The 19,236-nt window shown below is 44.8% G+C and overlaps 1 protein-coding gene across 1 annotated transcript in view; it reads right to left on the reverse strand.

Annotated features, from left to right (window-relative positions):
- Nucleotides 1-19,236, reverse strand: part of EZR (ezrin) — a 66,795-nt gene that overhangs the window by 31,027 nt on the left and 16,532 nt on the right. The window contains exon 3 of the mRNA XM_044289527.1: nt 4,495-4,578. Within this exon, the coding sequence (XP_044145462.1) occupies nt 4,495-4,578 (84 nt within the window). The remainder of the gene's footprint in view (nt 1-4,494; nt 4,579-19,236) is intronic.

Consider the following 19,236-nt stretch of genomic DNA (forward strand, 5'->3'; position numbering starts at 1 on the left):
GCTCTTCAGGTAAGTATAATGCTTGTATTTATTGCCAAGTAACCATGGCAGCCAAGACTGCAATAGCGTCTTGGTTGCCATGGTAACCGATCGGAGCCCCAGCGATTTAAACTGGGACTCCGATCGGTACTCTCCGCTGCCACCAATGATGGGGGGGGGGTTATTTTAATTAGGGGGGGAGAGGGGAGGCCGCACTGCTCACAATACTTGGAATCCGCACTGGCCCGGCCACCAATAAATATAGAGGGAGGGGGCCGCACTGGTAATATTTAATACTGGGGAGGGAGGGAGGGGGAGGCCGCACTGGTCATATTTAATACTGGGGAGGGAGGGAGGGGGAGGCCGCCGCACTGGTAATATTTAATACTGGGGAGGGAGGGGGAGGCCGCACTGGTCATATTTAATACTGGGGAGGGAGGGAGGGGGAGGCCGCCGCACTGGTAATATTTAATACTGGGGAGGGAGGGGGGCCCGCACTGGCCACCAATAAGTTAATTACAGGAGGAGGGGGGGGGTCTGTACACAGTTCTCAGTATATTCTAACATGAAGCGTCCCCATCACCATGGGAACGCCTCTGTGTTAGAATATACTGTCGGATCTGAGGTTTACGATGTAACTCAAATCCGATGGTATATTCTAACATAGAGGCGTTCCCATGGTGATGGGGACGCTTCAAGTTAAAATATACCATCGGATCGGAGAAAACTCCGATCTGATGGGGACTCCTGACTTTGCATTGAAAGTCAATGGGGGACGGATCCGTTTGAAATTGCACCATATTGTGTCAACGTCAAACGGATCCGTCCCCATTGACTTGCATTGTAAGTCTGGACGGATCCGTTTGGCTCCGCACGGCCAGGCGGACACGAAAACGCTGCAAGCAGCGTTCAGGTGTCCGCCTGCTGAGCGGAGCGGAGGCCAAACGGTGCCAAACTGATGCATCCACTCAGAATGCATTGGGGCTGTACGGATCCGTTCGGGGCCGCTTGTGAGAGCCTTCAAACGGAACTCACAAGCGGAGCCCCGAACGCTAGTGTGAAAGTAGCCTAAAGGAGCCCTGGAAGTTTGGTGTAACTAGCATCCTGAATTATATGCTGCATAGGGCTGAAACGATTACTCAATTGAATCGAGTAATTCGACACAAAAAAATCCTTGATGCAAATTTTGTGCATCGAGGATTCGTTTGTGTCATGTGACCACGGAGCGGGAGTAAAGTGCTGCAATTACTTACCGCTCCGTGGTCATCCGCCGGCCCGCACCGCGCTTTCTTCCTGACACATTGTCAGGTAATAGTGCACGTAAGCGCACACTATGATCCGACGCTGTGTGACGTCAGGACGACAGTGCAGCGCGCAGAGAAGAAGATGGAGGAGCTATGGAGCGGCGCCCCTACAGGAAAGGTAAGTACTATCGCTGGGGACATAGCTAGGAAGGGGAGATGGTGGCAATGGGGGGCAGTTGGTGGCACTGTGGGCAGCTGCTGGCACTGGGGGGGGGGCTAGCTGGTGGCATTGGGGAGCAAGCTGGGGCAGCTGGTGGCACTGGGGGGCAACTGATGGCACTAGAGGGAATCTATTGGTACTGGGGAGCAGCTGGTGGCACTGGGGGGCAACTGATGGCACTAGAGGGAATCTGATGGCACTGGGGAGCAGCTGGTGGCACTGGGGAGGCAGCTGGTGGCACTGAGGGGGCAGCTAGTGGCACTGTGGAGCAGCTGATGTCACTGAGGGGGCAGCTGATGGCACTAGGGGAACAGAGCTGATAGCACTGGGGGATAGTGGAGCTGATGGCACTGTGGTGGCAGCTGGTGGCACTGGGGGGTAAGCTGATGGCACTGGAGATCAGCTGAGGTCACTGAGGGGGGCAGCTGATGGCACTAGGGGGGCAGCTGATGGCACTGGGTGGGGAAGAGCTGATGGCACTGGGGGGATAGTGAAGCTGATGGCACTGGGGGATAGTGTAGCTGATGGCACTGGGGGGAACGGAGCTGATGGCACTGGGGGGAACTGATGCACTTGGGCTGATCAACAGGGGGAAACAAAGGGTTTTGGGGACTGATGGTAGGGGGGTCTGATGAGTTTTTATAAAGGAAAACAGTCTATTAATTCATTTTTTCTTATTAGATTACTCGATTAATCATAAAAAATAATCAATAGAATACTCGATTTCTAAAATAATCGTTTACTGCAGCCCTAATAATAATCTTGATACTGCACACATTCACTATTATTTTATGGAGAAAAACAATCATAAAGGTAAAGTAAAACTCCTAATTTTAAATAGAATAAAAATGAACCTGAGTAACACAAGTACTAAACTGTCATGAACAGGACAACAGATGCAGGTGAACAGACTCCAGTAACAGGAGCCTGGGGCAAGTTAGGATAATGGTTCAACATTAAGAAGAAAGTGGCAATAGGAAAATGTGCTTCTAATACATGATTCATGATTGCCCACGGTAACGGAAAATCATTTCTATATTTCTCTAAAGAAAAAATTGTGTCTGAAATTGCCACAAAGGCCATAGAGGGTTTGGTAAAATTAGGGCAGCTATGTTAATAATGCAGGCTGGCATCCAAACAGTTAAAAATTAAAGCAAGGTCTCTGAAGTAAGTCAAGCCAAAAATCTGAAACCATTAATTGTGCTGCACAGAGATTCCCTGCAAATGAGCGCGGGGCCAGTTATTGTTTGTGAGGAGAGGCTCATTAGCCGTACACAATGTGCGCTTATTTCTGCAGAGGGCGATCAAGGCAGGCGTGAATAGGGATTTTAATGGCATATTTACATGTTATCCACAGTCCTGTTGTACATGCCGCCCATCCTTTTTGTGATAATTAAGGTATCCATGAAAAGAATATAACAGCCCAATGTAATGTGCACGGTGTCTGATATCAGGGAAACTTAATGTTGGACTTAAGGGCCATGTTCACACGTTGAGGATTCGATGAAGAATCAGGCGCAGATAAATCAACACTAAACCCTCTCACATTCTGCATCCAATGCAAATGAATGAGCATTTTATAACCTTATTCACATGCTCCAGAAAAAAATCTGCACTCTGTCTCCCACGGACAAAACAGGCACCATATGCATCTGATAGCAATACACCAATGGTAGGTGACTGTAGTGTGGTGGAGTGGAGTCCACTATTCTCTATCTGTCACAGTTACCAGTAAAATACTGAAGTGACGCCTGCCATACACCTTAGATTTAGAGGTTTATAAGGCCTGTAATATTGATGACCTATCCTGAGACCTGAGACATCCCCCCCCAATCAGCTGTTAGAAAGGTTGGCGGCACTGAGCATTGCGTCCTCTTCCTAAGGGCTTGTTCACACGGCCGGTGTGTGCTCGTATACAGTGGGTACGCAATACACGGGCATCGGCCCGTGTGCATTCCGCTTAACGGATGCCGACCCATTCACTTGAATGGGTCCGCAATCACTGAGATGCGGAACGGAAGCACGGATCAGAACCCCACGGAAGTACTACCGAGTGCTTTCATGGTGTTTCTGTCCGTGCCTCCGCACCACCAAAAAAGAGAACATGTTCTATTTTTTTGCAGTGCGGTCGGATCATGGGCCCACAATTTGCAGTCTTCAATTCACGGAATGGCCGCACAACGGTCGTGTGAATGAGCCCTTAGCTTGTTACATCACATCCATTAAATAAATAGGCCCTGATTTATCATACCTTCCCTTCAAAATTCTGGCATCAAAAAGTTGCAAAATAGGGCTTTTGCGACTTCTTTGTACTCGCGCAAAATTTAAACGATTGCACAAAAATGTGCGACTTTTTACACTCGCTTGCACAAATTTACCAATCACTCCAGTTTTGTTATGTGGGTGGATTTTGTTAGACATGTTAATGAATTTCACTCCAGATTTATAAGTCGCAATCTCCCTCCAGGAGGAGGGTGGAGTAGGAAAAGTGAAGAAGCTTCTCTAGGCAGAAGTGTTAGGTTTAAGGGCAAGACAAATGTATCAAACAACCTGTGACATTTGATAAATGGGGCACAAGGTAGTGCAACACCGACTCAAGCCAAACTGACTTCACATATTCCCCCCCATGATAAATTCCCCAGATAGCCTTTATGCAGCTCAGTCCTAATCAAGGAGCTGCCATACGATGTACATTGCTGTGCTTGGTATACTAGGACTTGTCTGGAAGCCGCAGCCCCTTCAAACGGCTGATCGGCAAGGGCTGCCAGGAGCTGGGACCCCACCAACCTGATATTGATGACCTATCCTGAGGATAACTAAAATGTCAGTCAAATGTCTTGTGGCAGAAGCTGTTTAGATCAGCAAGTGAATAACTTTTGAATTCTGGCATTATAGCTCACATTTTCCACTTTAGCTATAATGCCAATAAGAATTTTTCTGGATTAGGGTTACATTGGTCTATATGCAATACTAACATCAATGTTTGCGCAATACTTAAAATGTTCACCTTTGGATTTTTTTTTTATAGGACAATTATATTACAAGGCCTACCTGATCAAAAAGCTGTTTGCCAGTAGTGTTGGGCTGTATGGCAAATTCCAGCTCCGCATCCATAGTGGTCACCCGAACATTGACCTGGAATAGAAGAGAATACTTGTTCACTAAAAATAAACATACGCAACCAAAAGGGTTTTCTCCGTTAGTTATTTGCATCAGAGAATGAAGCTAAAATTCATGAAATTTGTGATACCCGTGAAAGTTCATGCTAATAATGTATTTGTATCACAATAAACTCCAAAACACAAACCCTCATACAGCTACACTGATGGAAAAATAATAAAGTTTGGACTCTTAGAATGTGGCTACACAAAAAAATAATATTCACCCCCCCCCCCCATAAAACATGTTTATTGTGCAAAAGTACGGACTTGTAAAAAAAAAATAAAAAAAAAATACTTATATTCCTCCTTACCCATAGAATAAAATAACTAATTTTTACAGCAAAAAGAACAATAAATGCAAAAAAACACAAGTGGAATAGCTGTTTTTGCGACACCTCCCCCCAAGATGCTACCCAATAGAATATATGTAGCACAAAATGGTGCCAAGACACACAAATACATATATACAACTATATTGATGAAGAAATAAAAATAAAAGAAAAATGATGGTTCTTGAAATGCAAAGAAAACAAAAAAAAAAAAAAAAAACTGCTTGGTCCCTAAAGGGTTTTCACACTAACCTCCACCTCCAGCAAGAAATAAAACCAAGGTGCTTTGTCTCCCTATAAGGCCCCTTTCACACGGGCGAGTATTCCACGCGGGTGCAATGCGTGAGTTGAACGCATTGCACCCGCACTGAATCCCGACCCATTCATTTCTTTGGGGCTGTTCACACGAGTGGTGATTTTCACGCATCACTTATGCATTGCGTGAAAATCGCAGCATGCTCTATTTTGTGTGTTTTTCACGTAACGCAGGCCCCATAGAAATGAATGGGGTTGCGTGAAAATCGCAAGCATCCGCAAGCAAGTGCGGATGCGGTGCGATTTTCACTCACGGTTGCTAGGAGACGATCGGGATGGAGACCCGATCATTATTATTTTCCCTTATAACATGGTTATAAGGAAAAATAATAGCATTCTGAATAAAGAATGCATAGTACAATAGGGCTGGAGGGGTTAAAAAAAACAATAATAATTTAACTCACCTTAATCCACTTGATCGCGAAGCCGGCATCTCCTTCTGTCTTCATCTTAGCTGTGTGGAGGAACAGGACCTGTGGTGACGTCACTCCGGTCATCATATGATCCCTCACCATGGTAAAAAGATCATGTGATGGACCATGTGATGACCGGAGTGACGTCACCACAGGTCCTGTTCCTCCACACAGCTAAGATGAAGACAGAAGGAGATGCCGGCTTCGCGATCAAGTGGATTAATGTGAGTTAAATTTATTTATTTTATTTTTTTATCCCCTCCAGCGCTATTGTACTATGCATTCTGTATTTAGAATGCTATTATTTTCCCTTATAATCATTTTATAAGGGAAAATAATACAATCTACAGAACACTGATCCCAAGCCCGAACTTCTGTGAAGAAGTTCGGGTTTGGGTACCAAACATGCGCGATTTTTCTCACGCGAGTGCAAAACGCATTACAGCTCTATTCTCTTCTATGGGCTGCCAAATACGGTGCTCTCTCTGGAGTCCCACAGAAGTGAATAAAATGGTGGTCCTGCTTCCCATAGGGGACTGCAGAACATCCATTTTCATGGCTGCTGGGGGTCCCAAAGGTCAGACTACCAACAATCTGACATGTATGCCTAGAGGATAGAGACGAGTGCTGTTAGTGAGGAAAAAAAAAACTTTACGGTCCAGATACATGATCTACAAAGGCCCTCATAATAGCAAGAAATCACATATCATGGCTGCAGCCAAAGCATGATGTCATGGCTTGCAGCGGCATGGAGTAGAAGAACGGTGGCACTGGTACAGAGGGAGTATGGCCCAATAAGCATGTTTTTTAATTATTCTAATAGGTTCTCTGACTTTTTTTAAATCAATATGGACAACCCCTTTAAGAAAACATTCTACAATTTTATTATTAGGCCTCTTTCACACTACCGTATAGCTATTTCAGTGTTTTGCAGTCCGTTTTTCACGGATCCGTTGTTCCGTTTTTTGTTTCCGTTGTGTTTACATTTTGGTTCTTTTTTTACGTTCCGTTTTTCGGTATGGCATATACAGTAATTACAAATTGGGCTGGGCATAACATTTTCAATAGATGGTTCCGCAAAAAGAGGAACGGATGCTGAAGACATACGGATGCATTTCCGTATGCATTCGGGATTTTTTGCTGACCCTTGACTTTAATGGAGCCACGGAACGTGATTTGCGGCCAAATATAGGACATGTTCTATCTTTCAATGGAACGGAAAAACGGAAAAGGAATGCATACGGAGTACATTCAGTTTTTTTTACGGACTTATTGAAATGAATGGTTCCGTATACGGAACGCAAAAAACGGCCCGCAAAACGGAAATAAAAAACTGTAGTGTGAAAGAGGCCTTATAGTCAAGTGTACTACTACTGTATTATTCCAGTCACTATGCAAATAAATAGAAACGTCTTCAACAGCCGAATCAAACTGAACGTTCCCACCCATTCCTGTGGCCACATTATGGTGGAGTTCATCAGCCTGGCCCATCCTGGCCCTCCCAAACCTCATCTTTCCCTATCCTCTGGTTATATAAGTTACTTCGACTGGCGTGGTTCAGTTTTCTCTCTACTCAGCATTTTACATTTACAATCACTTCTTGAGAAAAAGTGAAAGACACAGTACATTTTATCATAAAAGGTAACACGGGAAACATGAAAAGCTGGGGGACGGCAGGGAGTCTGCTGCATTCATTTATGAAGGAAAACTAGAAAGCTACAGTCCCAGTGATTATATCTAGCATATTCCTTACAATTACTTTCGACTTAATATTAAAGCTGCTTAAAAAAGTTATTGGGTCACTAACTCACTGACAGCTTTTGTGCAGATTGCTCTCCAAGTGGAAAATAACTAAGGAATTTGCCAGCCACAATACATAATAAGAAATGGCCTGACATGAAGATGGGAATAGCACCCCGTCCCCAGACCCCTTCAGTGCCCCATGATTACACATCTAGTGCTACAGTATGTACCAGGTATCGTCTTGTTCTACCCAGTAGATGACCACTGTCCATATGCTCCATTACGCCATAAGGATAGCCTTTTTAAACTCCATTGTAACCCATAGATTTTATCTACGTTACACCAAAGAGAATGGTTTCAGCTTGAAATGTGTTGTGAATATAAGAAATATTTATAAGTGGTATCACATATAACTGCAGCCAGAAGGGCAATGAAACATAAAAACACACAAACACTTTTTTTTCTTCACTTTTGGTTAATCTTTTGGAGTTCATGTCATTTAACAAAAGAATGCAGCATGGTTTGGGCTCCGGCTGTGTCCTGTGCGGTGATTAAAGACCGGCTGCACGAAGCCGCACCGGGGAGCAGATGGAGCCAACACCGAGCAAGGGCCATATAGCCAGGAAGCATACTTACCTGCTCCCTACCGCCCGCCAGCGCAGAACTCTGCTGCCTACATGGCAACATCCGGCAGCTGCATTCTAACCCAGCGGTGGGGAGCAGGTACTGTCAGTATGTTTCCCTCCACAGGTCCAGCCAAGGGGAGGACTTCTGCCCAAAAGGCCCCAAAAGATGGAAACCACTTTTAAGGGTCCGTTCAGACATCCGTAGTGCATTGCAGACAAGAATAGGACATGTTCTACTTTTTTCCAGAGCCGCGGACCGGAAGATCGGGGGCGCGCTCTGGAAATGCGGATGCGGAGAGCACATAATGTGATCTCTGCATCCATTCTGTCCCCATAGAGAATAAATGGGTCCGCACATGTTCCGCAATTTGCAGAACGGATGCGGACCCATTATACAGATGTGTAGCCTTAGTCAGCTTATACTTTTAACAAAGCAGAGATCTTGAAAATAGTGAGTAATTGAAACACAAAGGGGAAGATTTATTAAGAATGTATTTTCCTATAAAAGTCTTAATACATTTGGAGCATCTTACTAAGTGGCACATCTTAGTTATTTGGGAAATCTTCCGCCACTCTGTGCACCACAATCGGAAATCCATGCCAGCTGGGAGCTTATGTAGATTTAAACTTTAATTTATAACAGTTTCTGCTGTAAATTATAGTAAATCCGGAGGACCACAGGAGACCGCACCCCTTCCTGATAATCCCTGCCCCTTTTTACATAATGTCTGATAGCTAGTGCTATCAATCAAGATAAAAGGGGTAGCACAGGTCAGGCTATATGTAGTGAAGAAAGCCCAAGCACTTGCTGGGTTCCACATTGCCCACTGGGCACTGTGACACAGTGAGAGGTTTGGTCTGGGAAAACAGGTATTTTCCTCCCAGCATGTGCTGCTGGGCTGATTTATAGCAGGTGAGGTCAAATACTGGTTTTATAAATTGCCGGTCCTGGTTTTGGCAGCACCTGGCTGTCCTTAAAAAGGCAGCTGGGTTCAGAAGTGAGGTCTCTGTGTGGGGATCTGGGAGCCTTGTGTCTGGATGAAGGCTTGCTACCTCAGGGCTCCAGATGGTGACCAAAATGGTCACAAATGCGACCTAGAATTGCTAAATGGCGACAAGACTTTGTAGTCTTGTCGCCATTTGCGCCTAGACCTCTGCCACTTTCAAATTACTGACATGGCACGCGCTGCTGTCAGCGCGTGCCATGTCCTTCTCAACAGCACAGTGGAGAAGGAGGCAGTCCCTCCCCCCTGTACTGCTGCTGCCACCAATGGGCTGATAGCAGGGAGGAGGAGGGGAGGGGCTATGGCCACTGGGCCACCAATGAATATCGTTTATGCTTAACACAAACGCAGGCTGCGGGTGCCGGACACATCCCATACCCGGCACCCAGCCTCTATGACTGTGCGTTGTGATCCGCCGCATTAGATGCAGCAGTAGCGTACATTACATTACTCTTAAAAGCAAAGAGACAAAGCCCACAGCCATAGGCGGCCATCAATGCGTTGTAACTCACAGGCTATAAATAATGAGTAGTAGTTTTGGGTAACATGGCAAGTAAATTTCACCATCCATCATGGTTTGCACAGGATTATCAGGGGTTACATGACTCTGAATGGAGTATGAGGGATATTCCCCTGAGGAGCATAGATCTCACTAACTGGATCCCTAGGCAATCATTTTCAGACAGCCATAAGAGATCCCTCCTGACTGGAAAAGCACTTTGATATTATTATGCCACTACTGAGATGCTCATGAGGAAAGGGGCATATATACAGGGTCTAACCAGTGCCGCAGATTTCATTTTAATGACATAATATTATAATGTAGCTGCTGGAATTATGCCCAACATGTCCCTGTACACCCTAAGTGACCTCCATTTTCTATAGATGGATATAAAGTACAGTTGGGCCAGTACACACAAAAATGATCCCCATTAGATTGCCTGGAGAATAGTCCTCCTTTGTATTACAACGTTTCAAACCTCAATATAGTTTTCAGATTCTAAAAACATAAAGTCATATCCATAGCATTACCGACTAAACCATAGAGGTGCTGAAGCCAAGTGGGATTACAAACACCTACGCACTAAGCAATCTTCTAAAACCTGGTGAAGTGAAGCCCTGAGCATGCTGACAGACAAAGCTGGTAGACAAAGGAAGCAATGTAGCCCTAGTAAACAATCTCCGTCACTTCCATAGATCTGGAGAAACCTCCTGTGGACAGAACCTGTCGCTATCACTAGGTGTACCAATAATATGGGGATGCTAGAAAACCGCCCACATCAGCTTTCACGGAAATCTGGATCAGGTTGGTTTTTACCTATCCTACACACTTGTTTTATCAGTTGGCACTATAGGTGTCAGTTTAGACACAAATCAATTCTAGCGGAACTGAGGGAGCTTTAGACGCCAATCTTAATAACCCCTATACCTGGCAGTGGATCTGCTGGAATTATGAAGAGGCACCACAATCATAACCTTTGCGCCACAAATAAGCCTAATTCAGGCATATTTCTGATAAATGAGCCCCTGTGTTTTATCGCACCCCTTGAGAGTGGTTCACCATGCCAGCGTGGCACTGGGCCCAGAACATGTTGCGCCCCTACTATACAGTTTCTTTCAGGTGATAGTTGTTTGCTGTTGTACAAATGTATTTGTATTGAGCTCTGGCACAGGTATAGCGGAAGGAGTACAACATGCTGTACATATAAGGATTTGTATAGAAGCTGCATAAAGAGCGTTGTCCTAGTAAAGACAAGCAGGATATCCTTCACTACACGCGGGCAGGATGCACAAATGCAACCAGATTTAACTTGAAAAACACAATTCAAGTGGGTTTTCAGGCTCGTCATGGTGGAACCATACTGTAGTTATTGTGTTACCAAGGAATGCAACTGGCATGGACATGGTTCTGAACTCATGACGTCTGCATGGTCCTTTACAGATTTAAAATTGAATATTGTTGTATGATGAAAATACTGGGGGGGGGGGGGGGGGAGATTTATCAAACTGGTGTAAAGTAGAACTGGCTTAGTTGACCATAGCAACCAATCAGATTCCACCTTTCATTTTTCAAAGCTCCTTTATGTCAGACTCCCACCGATGAGATACCTTATACAGTCTCGGGTGTCGTACTCCCACCGATCAGATCCTGAGGATAGGTCATCAGTATCAAAATCCCGGAAAACCCCTTTAATACTTCTCACATCTGACACTTGATAAGGCTACTTTCACACTTGCGTTGTTGGATTCCTGCAGGCAGTTCAGTCGCCGGAATAGCATTTGTAGATGGATCCATCTCACAAATGCATTGCAATACCGGATCTGTCTCTCTGGTGTCATCAGGAAAAAAGGATCCGGTATTTGTTTTTTTTTCACATTTTTAAAGATCTGTGCAAACCGGATGCATTAATGTCAATGTAAAATAATGCAAGTGTTCTGGAATTTTGGATGGAGAAAATATGTCGGCATGCTGCGGTATTTTCTCTGGCCAAATACCGTAAGAGTGACTGAACTGAAGACATCCTGATGCATACTGAACGGATTGCTCTCCATTCAGAATGCATTTGGATAAAACTGATCAGTTATTTTCCGGTATTGAGCCCCTAGGACAGAACTCAGTGCCGGAAAAGAATAACGCTAGTGTGAAAGTACCCTAAGATTATGTCCAGTATTCACAATCCTTCATGAATGAAATATGTTTCAGCAGCATAAAGATCTCTCCATTTGCTCCATTGGATCAGTTTAGGCAGACTATATCAGTCTAGAATCCAGGATGCTGACCTAGCCTCTAGGCAGAAAGTAAAATTATTTTACTCACTGACAGCAAATAGAGATCTTAAAAATGGGGAGGAACCAGGGGCAGATATACTATTGGGGCTGCCTGTGTAACTGCACAAGAGTCCTTTAGGCAAGGAGGCTCATACTACAATAAAAATGCACAAAAAGGTTCCCTTGGCTCAAAATGACTGACTAATTTTAATCCACCAGATGAAGACTATACTAGAGTCATTGTACAGACAAGCAGCACCACGAGGAGCTCTTCACTCTCGATAAATTAGGGGCCAAATATACTATTTTAGCACAGGAGAACTTTACGGTCTGTATGCACCCTTAGGAGGAACTAGAATAATAGAAATTAGCATTTTTTCATTACTCATTGATCAAAGATCTTTTTTCATTAAGATAACTCCAGCATGCAACACATTGCTAAAGGTCCATCTTTATTAGCTGTGATCTCGGAGGGAAGCTCCAGAAGTCACTGCAGAGGAAATACAGTATGGCAACCGTTCAAACAAATGGCTGTCCGCGTAAAACCTGGATAGGAAAAGTCTGTCAAAGTGAGAACCGCTGTTGGAGACCCCGTCTTTGATGTCCATATGCCCTAGTAGGCCAATAATGTCAAAGCAGAGTACCAAGGAAAGCTCTAGTGGACACTACAGAAGAAATTCAGTATTATATGCCAACCACTCAAATGAATGGCTGTCCGTGAAAGTGACTGCCGCTGTTTAGGGCTCTCTCGATGATCTCCATATGCCTTAGTAGGGCAATATTTTCATGGCTGCTCCCGTTTTATTTTATACACGTCTATACATTTTAAAGAGTTGAATATTTAGGCCTCATTGATGTTCTCCTCAATTTCCCACTTTTACACAATCATATTTGCAGAATATTGAGGAGCTGTCTCCTTCACTGGAGAAATACAGCTGTCTCCTTCACTGACAAGCAGGCGCCTGCCAGGAATTGGTGGTAAATGGTCCTTTATTGTGGATCTTTCTATAAGAAAAGTAATTATAGGGCAGCTTTCTTCCTCCTTGATGAAAGCTAATTTACATAAGGACATTGGTGTAATATTTCCCTGGTGCGCTGCGCACCTCACACTAGTATAGCGGTCCACTTCACAGATTGAGGTATGTCTGATGTTCTAAGGTATAAAATATGTAACTTGTTCTAAACTTCTAACCCAGTATATACAATATATGCCTATAAAGAATTCAAAAGGGGGGCCAAACCAAGGGTTAACTTTTCTCTACCACTGCAGGATTATTCTTTTATCCCAAAACTAAATGGGATCAACTCATTTACTAACCAGATCAGAGGATTCTCTTCTATGCACTTGGAAGCCAATGTTCAGAGTTCTCTCATTTCCCCACATGCTCAGTGGTACCGCCTGGCTCTTAAACACTATGACTATGCATACTTCACCGCAAGTGTGTTCTGTAAATCCAATATGTCTGCTTTTATGGAAGAACTCACATACAGTATATGAGAGTTTGGACATGCCCTGTAAAATCTGCTGCATTTTGTACTTTTTGATTAGGGAGCTCAAGAAAAATATAATTTAGGTTATTCATGAGAAAAGCAGTCCTGGGAGTGAAGTCCGGCCGGGAACAGGTCAAAAAGAGAGTATGCAGATAAATACCATTGTTTGAGGAAATTCAAGAGCTAGGCTTCAGCTCTCTAGCAAATGGAGGCCTTCGAGGAATGCTCCATGCCCCTCCTTTCTATTGTGACGCAAATGAAGTCCTTCAAACTGTGGCAACATTCAAGGGCAGACAGATTACAGAAAGAGGGGAAGTAGCAGAAAGAAAATGACTGAAAAGTGGTAGCATAGTGAATAGTGATAAGAAATCCACCATGTCTATTAGCTTTTTGAATCATTGCGTCCTTGAATCACAGTCCTTCACAGCAACAGTCAAGAAGATCCTATTACAAGGCAATAGGTGAATAAAATCCATACCCTGTGAAAGGACGCAGAAGAGGAAACAAGCATCCAAATTCAGTGGCTGCAGCAGTTCATGACACCGCTGCAGCCAAGTACACAGGAACCAGTAGGAAGGGCTGAAATGACAGGGGAATGGCTAAGTAAGGCTTCTCTTATCTCATCTCCCCATCCCTTGGGAAATTATTTGCCCAACATGGACAACCCTTTTTTTCTCATAAATGGTAGCTTTGAAAACCCAACATTAAAACATATGTGCTAACAGAAGCATGTTACGGAGCAAACATGCTCTCCTCTGAAGTCTATAGGTCCATGAAATCTATGGCATCTATGTTCTGTCAGTGGTTTTCACTGACCATTGGTAGGAGATGGTCTGGAAATGCCTTTTTTAGCCAAGCAGTGGCACATGGAATACAGATGACACGCACAGGAAAAAAAAAAAGAGACTGACCGACTACAGATACTTCATGGACAGTGTCATGGATGAAACTCTGACCGTTTTGTCACATCGTCACAGGCACAGATGTGTCAGTTAAGCCTTAAAGGGGTTATCCACCTTGAATGGGGCTGAGCTGCACCCAAGCCACATGACGTCACTGGCCTAGAGTAAGCAGGGAGCAGCTGGCCTACGGTAAGCAGGAGCGACAGGTCTTCTCAAACAGCTCATCGGCGGGTGTCGGACCCCACTATCTGAGGACAGGTCAACGGTTACAAATAGTTGGATAACTCCTCTAATTTTACTATCATTAATTACCGGTAGATTACAATGTACAAAAAGAAATAATGCATGGGAGATGGTTATGAAAACTACAGAAAAAACAAACAAAAAAACTGTCTTTGATGCCCACAGCAACAACAGTGCAGCTTTTATATTTTCTAGAGGTGCTGTGGCTGGTTGCTATGGGTAGTTTTTCATAAATCTCCCCAAATTACAAGCACATTTTCTCATAGATTTTGTAGCGATTTGCCATGGATTGCACTCTATGCTGACTAAAGGGTAAAAACCATTGTAGGAACACAGTTTTAACACAAATATCCCTGTGAAACCTGACATGTGGTGCTGATTTTAAATCCCTAAGGCTGGGTTCACACCTGAGCGTTTTACAGTGCGTTCCTACGCGCTGTAAAACGCTCAACAGGCAAGAACCAATTATTCCCTATGGGAATGGTTCTCACCTGAGCGTTTTACAGCGCGTACGATCGCGCTGTAAAACGCCCAACGCCCCAAGAAGTACAGGAGCTTCTTTGGGGCGTCTTGTCGCGCGTTCCCGTACATAGACTTCAGCGGGAACGCGCAACAATGGGCGTTCGCTTGTCTCTGTATGCGTGATCCGTACAATCGCGCATACAGAGCGCTCCATCGCAAACGCTCAGGTCTGAACCCAGCGTAACACTAACCTCCGGCACGCCAGCTGTGGTAAAACGACAACTCCCAAGATGCACATTTGCTTGGCTGTTCTCAGAACTCCATTGAAATGAATAAAGCATGCTGGGAGTTGTAGTTTCACCACAGCTGGAGTGCCGGAGAATAAACATCACTGCCCTAGCAGGTCCATTCTTTTTGCAGATTTTTCACGATGCATAGATTGAAATTCCTTCCAGGCTAAGTTCTGCAGAAGAAGACATGCCCATGGGAACTTCCATTAGCAGTATAATGAATGCGGATTAACTGCTATTTGCATACCTCACTAATCATTACCTATGAATCACCAGACAAGTTCATAGCTGGACAAAGGTTGGTAAGAAGAATTTTTTCATCATTATGGTGGCATCCAGTCCTTGTACATCCTAATGTCATCTACTCTGAGTGTCATGAGGAGGTATTTATGAGTTTATGAGTTATGTAAAAAGGAACACGTAAACAGACCTGTATTTCCACATTTGCTAGATATTCCCATCTCAGACAATGGGGTCATATCGCTAGTATATGCCCCGTTTTCTGATAGGTGCAGGTCCCACCTATCTTGTTAACCCAGCTAGCAAGGTGAAGGAAGGTGCACAGAGCATGCGCGGCCACCGTCCATTCATTTCTATGAAGCCGCCAAAAATAGGCGAGCTATTTCTGTCAGCCCCATAGAAGTAAATCGAGGTGGTGGCCACAAAAGCACAATACGCTCCCATTTGTTTCTATGAAGATTTAAAAAAAAATAGCCAAACGGGCCAATAGGAACGATTGGAGATGGCCGGACCAGGCACTGCCGGCCACCACTTTGACGGCTTTGTTTTAGGCCTCATGCACACGAATGTATTTTTTAACGTCCCGCAAAACGTGGTTCCGTTGTACCGTGATCCGTGCCCGTTTTTTCTTCCGTGGGTCTGCCGTGATTTTTGGAGGATCCACGGACATGAAAGATGAAAAAAAAATCTAAGTCAAGTTTGCCATTGAAATGATAGGAAAAAACGGACACGGATCACGGACACGGATCACGGACACGGATGACAATCTTGTGTGCATCCGTGATTTTCACGGACCCATTGACTTGAATGGGCCCGTGAACCGTTGGCCGTGAAAAAAATAGGACAGGTTATATTTTTTTCACGGCCTCGAAACACGGGTCACGGGCGCGGTGTAAAAACGGTGCACAAGCCGAGTTTTCTACGGCCCCATTGAAAGTCAATGGAGCCGCAGAAAAAAACGGAAAACGGCACAACGGCCACGGGTGCACACAACGGTCGTGTGCATGAGGCCTTAGAGATAGGTGTGACCCACACCTGGTGGCATACCCTACCATAGTGGTAAAGTACTCAACAAAATCTGCAAAATAAACTGCAACTTGGTAAAATTCACACCCGCGGATTTTGTTGCAGAAAATTCGGTCACGTGTGAGGTCACCCTAAGGCCGCTTTCACACGACCGTATGGCTTTTTCAGTGTTTTGCAGTCCGATTTAAACGGATCCATTGTTCCGTTTTTTGTTTCCGTTTCCGTTCCGTTTTTCCGTTCTGTTTTTTCCGTATAGCATATACAGTTTACAGTAATTTCATAGAAAAAATTGGGCTGGGCATAACATTTTCAATAGATGGGTCCGCAAAAAACTGAACGGATACGGAAGACATACGGATGCATTTCCGTATGTGTTCTGTTTTTTTGCGGATCCATTGACTTGAATGGAGCCACGGAACGTGATTTGCGGGCAATAATAGGACATGTTCTATCTTTAAACGGAACGGAAATACGGAAACAGAATGCACACGGAGTACATTCCGTTTTTTTGCGGAACCATTGAAATGAATGGTTACGTATACGGACCGCAAAAAACGGCCCGCAAAACGGAAAAAAAAACGGTTGTGTGAAAGAGGCCTAAGACTGCTGCTGAGAATTGAAAAGGAACCTGTCACTGTTCATGTTAGCACTGGTCACGTTCTTCAGAAACTGGTTTTCATGAACTGCCTAATTAGTGTTTGTGTGAAAAATGTAGTCTGAAAATGTCCCTGACATCATGGAAACGTAGGTTGCGGAGTCGTTGCATGAGGCAAGTCTCTTATTATCCTGCCGACTATGTGGTTATAGACTGGCCCTGGACACCAGCGCCCGGCGAAATCTCATGCAAGCGCATAGGACATTGTTCTGCCACCATGATCCTGAAATGCACAATGAGCGCTTGATGCCAAGGTGTATACACCCCCACTCACCGGCGGTGGGACGTGATTTCTACAATATTGATTTCAGTCCCTATGTTCCACGACGGACCTGTCATCAGAATAGTTTTCTATTGTCACTTAAGATGTAAAAAGTTCAGGGAATCTAGAAGCACTCCTTGTAAGCTACTTTAGGGACTCCTATTTTTACAGACTGCAAATTAACTTATCCTCATTTTCAGGTGATCCTGTCGGTCATGCAGGCACATAAATGATCATTTCTGAGCAGCAGATTACAGGTACGGTCTAAACAGCGATCTTCTGCCTAGATACAATGCAGCTGTAAGAGGACGAGCCATCTCTCATACTGTGGATGAGATCGCTGCATATAAATACAGCGCTTCACCTCCACCGAACAAGCAGCCGACTGTCGGGAAGGAAACAATCAGCGTTAGCTTGGCCCATGTATGCCCGCCTTTAAATGTCTGACAGACTTCCCATTGCCATCTGGCCTCTTAAAAGTGGGTGACATTGTCTCAATTTCAAGGCACGCCATTATCATGCCCATATAACAGAGCCAGTAGGAAGACAGTGCAAGACGGCAACTATTTCAGCGATAGCCTGTGCTGTGCCAATAAGAACCATCAGAGAGCATAAGTCAAGGAAGGGTTAATAAGGCTGTGAACATGGCCTGGGGTCACCAATTGTGCTGCACAACCCCTTGGGTGCAGGTACACTACGTACTGGCGCTCACTGCAAGACATAACAAGCTAAGCATTAGTCACTAGGTGATGAGAGTAGAGTGACTCACGACAAGGACAGGTAGAGACAACGAGAGCAGATTACATTAACTAGGAAATTACTGTGAAATCACCCCTTTGATGAGTCAACCGGTTACAGGACTACGCGTCCCAGTAACCACACTTAGTGCAGCAGTATTCAAAATGAGCACAGAAAACAGATTTCATTTTGGTATTTCTCTGGGCACTGTTTGCCAATATTCCCATAGACGCTGTGTGGCATGGCTTGTATGGATGGCACGTATCAGAGTCACACTGTGTGAAGCGTACAGGGTGGGATCGGTGCCCTAGAGTTTCAGGGCACCTTTAGGGCAGTGATGTTCCTAGGCCAGGAGCAAAGCATGAAATCTGTATCTGATACTACAGGCTTGGAGTGGGACCTGACACACTGTATACTGTAGGTCTGCACTACTGCCTGGATTCCCACTCCTCAAGTCTCCAGCGATTCTTCCACTAGCGGTGCCCTAGAGTTCCAAGACACCTTTAGGGCAGTGATGTTCCTAGGCCAGGAGCAAAGCATGAAATCTGTATCTGATACTACAGGCTTGGAGTGGGATCTGACACACTGTATACTGTAGGTCTGCACTACTGCCTGGATTCCCACTCCTCAAGTCTCCAGCGATTCTTCCACTAGCGGTGCCCTAGAGTTCCAAGACACCTTTAGGGCAGTGATGTTACTAGGCCAGGAGCAAAGCATGAAATCTGTATCTGATACTACAGGCTTGGAGTGGGATCTGACACACTGTATACTGTAGGTCTGCACTACTGCCTGGATTCCCACTCCTCAAGTCTCCAGCGATTCTTCCACTAGCGGTGCCCTAGAGTTCCAAGACACCTTTAGGGCAGTGATATTCCTAGGCCAGGAGCAAAGCATGAAATCTGTATCTGATACTACAGGCTTGGAGTGGGATCTGACACACTGTATACTGTAGGTCTGCACTACTGCCTGGATTCCCACTCCTCAAGTCTCCAGCGATTCTTCCACTAGCGGTGCCCTAGAGTTCCAAGACACCTTTAGGGCAGTGATATTCCTAGGCCAGGAGCAAAGCATGAAATCTGTATCTGATACTACAGGCTTGGAGTGGGATCTGACACACTGTATAC

This window comes from Bufo gargarizans, chromosome 4, assembly GCF_014858855.1.
Source record: "Bufo gargarizans isolate SCDJY-AF-19 chromosome 4, ASM1485885v1, whole genome shotgun sequence".
NCBI classification, from domain to species: domain Eukaryota; kingdom Metazoa; phylum Chordata; class Amphibia; order Anura; family Bufonidae; genus Bufo; species Bufo gargarizans.